The sequence below is a fragment of the Echinops telfairi genome, unplaced genomic scaffold (assembly GCF_000313985.2).
Source record: "Echinops telfairi isolate 266 unplaced genomic scaffold, ASM31398v2 ScPeMD7_7457;HRSCAF=8495, whole genome shotgun sequence".
Taxonomy (NCBI): domain Eukaryota; kingdom Metazoa; phylum Chordata; class Mammalia; order Afrosoricida; family Tenrecidae; genus Echinops; species Echinops telfairi.
The window spans coordinates 35,156,959-35,165,650 of NW_022111357.1; the positions used below are offsets into that span (position 1 = coordinate 35,156,959).

General features: G+C 57.5%; 1 protein-coding gene across 1 annotated transcript in view; it reads left to right on the forward strand.

The window, feature by feature from the left end:
* The window catches only part of CTNNBIP1 (catenin beta interacting protein 1), a 38,493-nt gene extending 35,548 nt beyond the window's left edge, over positions 1-2,945 (forward strand). Inside the window, exon 5 of the mRNA XM_004705186.2 lies at positions 2,599-2,945. Coding sequence (XP_004705243.1) covers positions 2,599-2,657 — 59 coding nt within the window. The 3' untranslated portion in view covers positions 2,658-2,945. The remainder of the gene's footprint in view (positions 1-2,598) is intronic.
* The last annotated feature ends 5,747 nt before the right edge of the window (positions 2,946-8,692 follow it).

Here is an 8,692-nt window from a genome sequence, read left to right on the forward strand (position 1 = left end):
CCGGCTCTAAAGGAAGGCTATAACCCTGTAACTGAGTGAGGTGGCTGCCACTGAGTTGGCCTCCACTCAGGGCCACAGTGGCGCGAACGGGCGGCCTAGTCCTGCACCTTCCCCTTGATGGTCAGTTTTGACTCGGACGGCGGACCCATGGGCTTTTCACTGACGGATTTTCAGAAGGCAGCTGCTAAGCCTTTCTTCCTGATTTGTCTTCATCTGTAAGCCCCACTGACACCAATTCACTATCAGAGCAACACACAAACCTGCAGTGACAGACAGATGGTGGCTGCATGTAAGGTGCGTCAGCCACGTATTGAACCTGGGCCTCCCACATAGGAGACGAGAATTCTACCACTGAACCACCAGGAGGGCCTCTCCCTTTTTGGCAACTGGCCCAAATGTCACAGAGCAGAGGGGGAGGACGTTAGCATTCTTGTCGAGAAACTGCCAGGTCCCTGTGCAGGGTCCTCCGTCATGACACACACCACACCAGGCTGACGACAGGGGCACTGGGAAAAGGTCTTGGAAGAGCCTACTCCTCCGTGGCCCCAAAGGACAGCTCTGTGGCAAGGAAACCAACAAGCTTTTCAGAACAGCCCCGGGACCAGGGCTCTGCATGCCCGCCCTTGCTTGCCTGCCGCCGCCGCAGCAGAATGAGAGGCTCTGAAACAAGGGATATAGACCCTCCGTGCCCCAACCGGGGGAGAGGCAGCCAGCTGGCATTATGGGAAGGTGGGACTCTTGGAGAAACTGTGGCTCAGGTGTCATGTGAGAGAGTCCCTGGAGTCCTGGTGTGACCTTGAGAAGGTGACTTCTTCTTCCAGTACAGACAGGCACGCATGTCATAGCCCCTGAGTGGGGCTGTGGCCTCGGAGGAGAGGCAGGCAAACGATGGCTGCTCCCTCGGCAGACGCTCCGCTCACCCCCCACCCCCCAGGCAGCCAAGCTATTTCTGTGCCTGCACTTCACCTCGGAGACCCACGGTCCCTGCGTGGAAGCCCATGAGACAGGCCGTGGAAAATGCGAGTGGGCTGACTCTGCTCACTTCCCACAAAGGCGTCTTCTGCTGACACCTCCCCAGTCAGGGGCCCCCACCTCAGCCCCCTCCCAGTTAGTGGGCAGGGAGGCAGCTCTCGGGAGGCGTCAGCATCTGTTAGGTAACCAGCTCAGCTGCCATGCCGAGTATGATGTCATCTTGGATTCTGTGGTTGCTAGGAAAACTCTGCCTGCAATGAGAGTGCGTGGTCCAGGAGTGAGTCGAGAACAGAGTGTTCCTGAGAAGACAGGGGAAGGCTTGTTGGGCTCCCAAGCAGGAGAGCCACCTCCAGGAAGCCAGGAGGCGCTTCTCACTCCTTTCTGAAAACTGACCTCCCTTTCAAGGAGCCCCTGAGTGGCGGAAACGAGTAAGCTGACCGGAACTTGGCAGTTCAAATGCGGCCAGAGGTACCTTGGAAGAAAGGCCTGGTGATCTGCTTCCAAAAGGTCACAGCCAGGAAACCCCGTGGAGCTCAGTTCTACCCGCACATACGGGGTTGCTGGGAGTCCGCGTGGCCTGGGCAGGAACGGAGGCCGAGTGGTTATGGGTGGGTGGTGACAAAGGAGTTTTCTAGGCAGCGCCCGGATGCTCTCACACAAACCCCAGGTATGGGATGTTGGGGCCTCGGCCAGGACCCCTCCTTCCCCAGCATCCCAGGGCTAGTGTCTCCTCTGCATTTGCATGTGGCATCGCGGGAAGGAGGCCCATACAAAGCCACTAGTGTGCCTGTGGGGGTGGGGGCAGTGGAGACAAGCCTGCCAGCATGTGGCTGATGTGCCGGGACCCCGGCCTCTTCCGCGCAGCTCCTTTTCCCATGCCCGTGGGCCCACTGTGTGCCACCCACAGCAGCCCACCCTCCCGAGGCGTTTCCTGCTTCGGCCCCTCTGGAGAATTCCAACAGCCGCATAGCAGAGGAGCATGCCTGAAAGGCCCCCCTGCCCATGGTGGTGTGCTGCAGTGAAGAGCCTCCCTTCATGGAGAGGGCCAGGGGCGGCGGGTGAACCCAGCCACCCATCAGCCCCTTCCGTTGAAAGAGGGCTGGGAGTGGGCAGACTGAGTTCTCCCTCCTCCCCGCCTTTCCTGGCGGCTTGTCAGAGCTTGTCTCTGGAAAACAAGACAAAGGAAGTGATTTCATGAGTGCCTGGACCCGGATCTCAAATTCACGGTGACAAAAATAATGCGTGGACTGGGGCCATGAAGTGTCTCCACAGGAACCAGGCTGGAAACAGGCCTGGCCAGCCTCCTGTGAGCAGGTGTCTCAGGGTTTGAGCCTAGGAGACGCTGTTCAGAGAGGAAGGGCTGGTAAAAATCACAAAGAGTCGGAGCCTGCAAAGTGGTCAGGGCGAGAGTCCAGAGGAGAAAGCAGGAGCTTGCACCCTGCCTGGGGGGAGCTGCGCTGCTCCTGGCTCAGCCAGGGTTCCTGGTCGCCCCACCTCCAAGCCTTGGCCCTGTCGCCGTTGCAGGCCATCTGCCCCTGGCCAGGTTGTGCAGGGCCCCTGAAGCTCCACCCTTCAGAGGGCACCCCACCAGCAGCCCCTTCATGAGTTCTTCCCTTTGGTCTGCAGGTGCCGAAGACGTGGTGATGGCATTTTCCAGGTCGGAGACGGAGGATCGGAGGCAGTAGTCACAGCCCCCTCGGAACATCCTGGAAGCTGGCATGGACCCAAAGGTCCGTGTGGACCCGAAGCTGGCTGAGTGGCAGCGCCCCCACTGCCCTCCCTGTTCCCCCACCCCCACTCTCGGGCCACTCAGCTGGGCTGCCTCAAGGGTGACTCCGAGGTGCGATTATGATGGGCTTAATGGGATGGACTCTGTGATTGGCTACAGGAAGAAACGTTTTTTATTTTTAAATTTCGACCAACAGAAACCTTTTATTTTTATTTCTGACTCCTACCCCACCCCCGCCCCACCCCCGCCCCACCCCACCCATGAAGTTGTTCCTTGGAGAAGGCTTCTTAGGAAGCTCCGGGAGCCCTGGTGCTTGATTTAGGCTCTTTTTTGGGGGGTGGAGGGGAAATGTGAAGAGGTCTGATTTGATTGGCTGCTTAAACTGGTAATGGTTTTTGATTGGCTGGTTGGTGGGGGGGCGGCCTTTGCTTCGATTGGCTGCAGGTGTTCTGCTAAGGTCAACTGCTGCTCTACCTGGAAGGCAGAAAACAGGGTTTGGGACATGGGTTGTTATATCTGACTTGAAAAAAAGAAAAGAAAGAAAGAAACCAAGTGCGCTTTGCAATATTTATTACACACACACACAGCCTGCTGCGGCTTGTACGGTGTGGGTTTGAATTTTATTGGCTTTCGATTCCTGTGTTTGGTTTCCCATTGGCTCACCCGCGGCTCCCGTTGCCATGGAGTCACCCCACTTTGCTGCTGGCCCGTCTCTGGGTCCTGGGGGACAGGTGGGAAATGTATTTACTTTAAATGACAGTGCCTGCTTCCACCGGCAAGGAGACACCCCGCGAAGGGTCCACTGGTCAGAGCGCCGCGCCTGCAGGAGCCCTTGGTCGCCCTGAGCCACCAGCCAGCCCCAGCATTGAGTGAGTGACTGGTGGCAGGATTTATGGGTGCGGCTGGCCAGCAGCCAGCCCTGCAGGCGAGAGGATGAACTGGCTCAAGTGCCTCACTTCCTGAGGCTACACCTGGAGAGGTTTGAGGCAGTCCCCCAGCTGTGAGGCACTCCACCCCAACACCCCCCTCCACCCGCAATGTAGCAGGGGCCTCTGCCCTCCAAACCCAACCCTGGGCCTGCCTCTGGGCCCCCATCTCCATCCACGGGGGAGGTCCCCTTCTGAGGCCAGGCCGGAGCTGCACTGCCTGATCCTGCGGTCGCGTGTATGTGATGGGCACTCTGGCCTGAGGTTCACTGGGCTGCCCACACAGCCCCAGGAACGCGCTCCAGACAGAGCCATGGTCTTGAGCAGATGAGGTTCCAGCCTGATAGATGGGGTTGTTGGTGTAGGGACCTGCCCACCCCCCCACCCCCCAGGGCCCCCATCTCCTGCTTCGTTCATGGAAGTGGGGCCTGTGGGAGCGTCGGGGAAGATGCAGTCTGTCCCACATGTGACATGGTGGAGGCCCCTTTCTCACCCTGGGTATCCGGAGCCCAGAGAAGACTCAGGCTGAACCTTCCCTCCCTGTCTGTGGGCACCCCACCCCATTGAGCCCTGGGCCTGCTCTCAGTGGGTGGTTCATGTGTGCTTGGGCACCTCTAGAGCCTTGCCCCAGAAAGGGCACCCAGAAAGGTGCCCACGTCCCCAGCTACAACTGGTCTCTGTCACTGGTTGGCCAACAGAGGCCAGCAATCCCCAAGGAAGAGGACAGTGGAGACACCGCTGCCGCCCAGCTGCAGCAAGGCATCTGGCACACACACACACATACTCAATTCAGTGGCCCAGCACTCCGGCTTAGCCCCTGGGGAGAGGTGAGTTTTTTCAGTCCCCTTGCCCCAGGGCATCATGATATGTGGAATCAGGTGTCAGCACCTGTGCTGCTGGCTGCCCTCCTTCCTCCCCCCCTCCCCGTACCTGTAGCTCACAAGGGAACTGAATCCAGGTCAGTGTGTGCCCTCCACTGCCGCCATCGTCAAACCCCAGGGCTCCTCTGGTAACCGTGGCCGTCCTCAACTGTCTTTCTTCTTAAGAAAGAACATGGAAGTGTTGCTATCGTTTCTATTTCCGCTAAAAAACATACCTGTTGGAGGGGGAAAAGTTAACAATAAAGATTTTTAATAGCCGGGTGTGTGAGTGGATTTCTCCCAGAGAGCTGGGCTCACTAACCAGTGCGGTATCACGTGCCGCTGGTGGGCCCTGCCTCCCCAAGGAGCTGCTGCCGGGGGGATGAGAACACCCAGGTTCCTGGGGTGTCTGAGTGCTGGATGGGAGCGAGGTGTTTGGAAGACCTCAAATGTGTAACCAGCCCAGCTCATGGGTGCTTAGTGGGCTGGGCCCACTTGGACATGAAGATTCTGAGTACCCCAGGAGGCCCGGGTTAGTTCCTGTCCGTGTGCATGGGCAGACACACGAAGCACCCTACTGCGGGTTGTGGGGACCATCACAGGCACCCCACCATCCTAATATGACAACAGGGGCCTTAGAATGCTTGTAACAAAAGCATTCTCTCCCTTCCTCCTGCCCGGACACGCAAGATTCCGTGGTGGTTAACTGTCCGGTTAGGTTTGGACGCTGAAGTCATCTCGGCTTTAGGAAGTTGTGCTTTGGTAGCACTTTCTAGAATGTGCCCTGTCCACCCTTGGCGATTCCATGTCGAGTCCCCATTTGTTTGCTTCTTACCTGGACTCCCTGCCTCTCTTTTCAACTCAGTGTCACTGGGTGATGCAGTGGGGCCGGCGGGACATGGGCTGCGGCACCATCAGAATCACTGCTGCTTGGGGTTGGAAGAGACGGGGGAGGCCGGCCAGTGGCCAGATGTCAAGTCCCCGCTGCATCTCTGAATAACGCCTGTGCTTAGGAGGAGCGCCCTGGTGGCACATTGGTTATGTGTTAGGCTGCTAACTGCAAGGTCAGGAGTTTGAAATCACCAGTTGCTCCGTGGGAGAAAGACGAGGCTTTCTACTCCCATAAAGAGTTACAGTCTCAGAAACAGGAGCAGTTCTACCCTGTCCTATCGGGTTGCTGTGGGTTTGTAATGACTCCATGGTGGTGAGCTTGGTTTTAGTGTGAGCCTTTGCTTGAATACCCTCTGGGGTTGGGGAACTCACTATCTCACACATTTCCCTGTTTGATTTCCGGATTATACTGTGCTGGTCTGCCTTCTGCCGCAACTTCTCTGTCTAGAAGGAAGTCTATAGGGAATGGGGGAAAGTCAGGAAAAAGCTCACTCGCTACTCCACAGAGGGACACATTCAAGAGGCTACCTTAGGTCACTTTTATTTTATTTTATTTTTTTCCTTAGGTCACTTTTATGTCGACTCCTTTTCCCCACAGTGTTCTGCGAGGTAGCCTTGGCCGTGGCTAATCCCGCTAATAAACTCTCCGAAACAGCTCAGCCACTGAGCAGCAGGCTGGGGCGCTGGCTGGCCTTCGTGCCGCCTGCCCAGCCCCCATCAAAGAGCGGTAACTGGAGCCGGGAGGGAGGAAGGTCACCCCAGAGCTGTCTAACCCGTCGGGTCTCTGATGGGAATTAGGTCACGGAAGATGAGAAAGGGACACTCCAGCAGGTGGCAGCAGGGAAAGTATTTGGCAGCACAGGGGACCCTCCAGGTCCCTCAGCCCACAGGCAGGCAGCCTTCTGGGTCTGCCTTCCCAGGTCCAGGTGCTCCGCTTGGGAATGATCCCGTGGGCAGGACTGGGGGTGGGGCAGGATGAGCCTGAGGGAGGCCTGTGGGCCAGCGGCAGAGGCGGGGAAGTCAGCCTAGCATCCTGGCTTTTGTGGTGCTCCCAGGCTGGGGGAGGGGAGATGCATGAATGAAGGGCTACTGCTCTGTCCCGCAGGTGAACAGCCTCTGAGAGTGGACTGCTGGGGCCCACTGTACCTTTGTGCAGAGGAGTGAACCCCTTCTCGGGGCCTGCGGGGTGTGTGGAGGGGGGGTTGCTACATAGCACCCCCTTCAGCAGGACAGCCTCTCTCTGCAGCTTTGCCTGCTATTCCCTCCCCAGAGGGTGAGACAGGCCCAGACAAACCCGAGACTGCACAACCCACCGTGGAGCCAGCCCTTGGAGGAGCACTGGAAGCTGGGGGTGGGGGTGGCTAATCCTCCTGAAAAGTCCTAATCCAAGGACACCCGGCAGAAAAAGACTTTGATCTCAGCCACCAAATGCCTTCACCTTTCTCCCTGTCATCCTGGGACTGCCCCTCTGATAAGGTGGTGAAGTCAGGGGAGCTGGGACACACTGGAGCCAAGCCTCCCGCTCCACCCTGCCCGCCCCAGGCCGGGCCTCTTCCGGAGTCCAAGGGAAGGTGGCCGCCCTGTGAGCACACCTGAGTGAGCCCAGATCCACCTTGTACAGCCCCGGGAGATGACTACAGCACAGCGTCTGAGCCTTTGTGGGGGGTCTGCCTCCTGCCCTTGACCTTGACTGTTGCTTCTGTAGAAGGAAGCCAGTTCTCTCAGACCTCTCAGATGCCGGGTCTCTGTGCCTGCTTAGTCTTAACCCAGCAAATGAACTACGTACATGTCACTGTCCCTATTTTACAGGCAAGGATAGGGGGTTAAGTCGTTTGCTAAGAATCATAAAGGTACAAACCGGAGTCCGACCCAGGCATCCATGCTTGTAACCTCTTCCACCCAGGCCTTTATTCCAAGGCACCGATAAGTGGATCCAAACTACCAAACTTGACGGGTTAGCAGCTGAACACTGAACCCTCTTACAATAGGAACTCTGCCTGGCCCGATACCCACTGCAGCTCTCTAACTCCTGCCCCTCACACACCAATCCAAGTACACCTGCAGGCTGGGCTGGTTTTTCTAGAATAACTTCCCCTTTGCCCCTGGCCCTTCCTGCCCTCACCCACTGCCTACATCCGGCAGGCTCACCTCAACACACACCTGTTATCTAAGTGCGGGCAGCAAACGCCCAGAATCAGGGCTGAAGGCCAAGAATAGAGCCCAGCCTCACTGCTGAGACCTCCGTGCCCTTGGGTAGGACTCAGCCTTGCTTTCCTCCCCTGTAAAGTGGGAGTGAATAATAGAACCTTTGATAAACTGGGCACCATAACGCCCCAAAGCAAATGTTACTCTTTCTCTTGGCCTGAGTTAATACTGTTCACTCCCACCACGTAGATGTGTCACTCCCCGCCCGTCGCTGGGGAAGGCTGGGAAGAGGATGGTTTCTGGCCAGACCTCTGGTATCAGATGGAAACCTCGGTCTGCCCATCAGCAGCTGTGTGATGTGGGGCAAGTGATCTCACTGACAGAAACACGGAGCCCTAAGAACATCTCCTCCATAAGGCAGCTGTGAAAATTAAGGAGGTGATGCGCAGGACCAGCTTAGCACAGTGAGGGCGCACAGTAGGTGGTCAGAACATATGGTCTTAAAGCCACTTGGTCGGTATCCCCAGGCCCCTTCCCCTCTGCTTTAAGTTGCTCAGAGCCTGGGCCTATGCAGCTGGGGGAACACAGCCCCAGGTCCAATTAGGTGCTTATTAACTGCATCTTTGATGAGGAAGAAAGAGCTGAGCGGATCTCCTGAGAGGCCAAGGCAAGCTCTCCTCCTGCTCCCCACCTCCACCTCTGAGCCTCTCCCTCGCCAGGCTAAGCGGCTTGGCCTTGGGGAAGACTGCTAATTGGAGCAGGGTCCCTCAGCTTTCCAAGGAGAGGGGAGGCTCCCAGATGGACACTACCATGGCTAGGCAACAGGGAGGGGCCGAGACAATGAGCCGGGGGTGGGAGTCCTATCTTCCCAGGCCCTTCCTGCTAGTCTAGTGCTCAGACTCCAAATAGAATCAGAGCCAGCCAGGGTAGGGGATAAAATTAAATCCTTGATCATGATCAAGTGGTTAAAAAAAAACATCACAGCCAGCAGCTCCTTCCCACTGCAGCCTGCTCTGTCCTCGCAGCTGACGAGGAGGGAGCAGAGCACAGTGCCCGGGGCACTCAGCATCCCTCCCTCCCTGCCTCCATCCCCGGCCCAGCCTAGAGTCAGAGGGCTCTGAGGCTCCTAAAGCTCTGTGGGGTGGGGGAAATGCCCCTGTCTTGTTGCC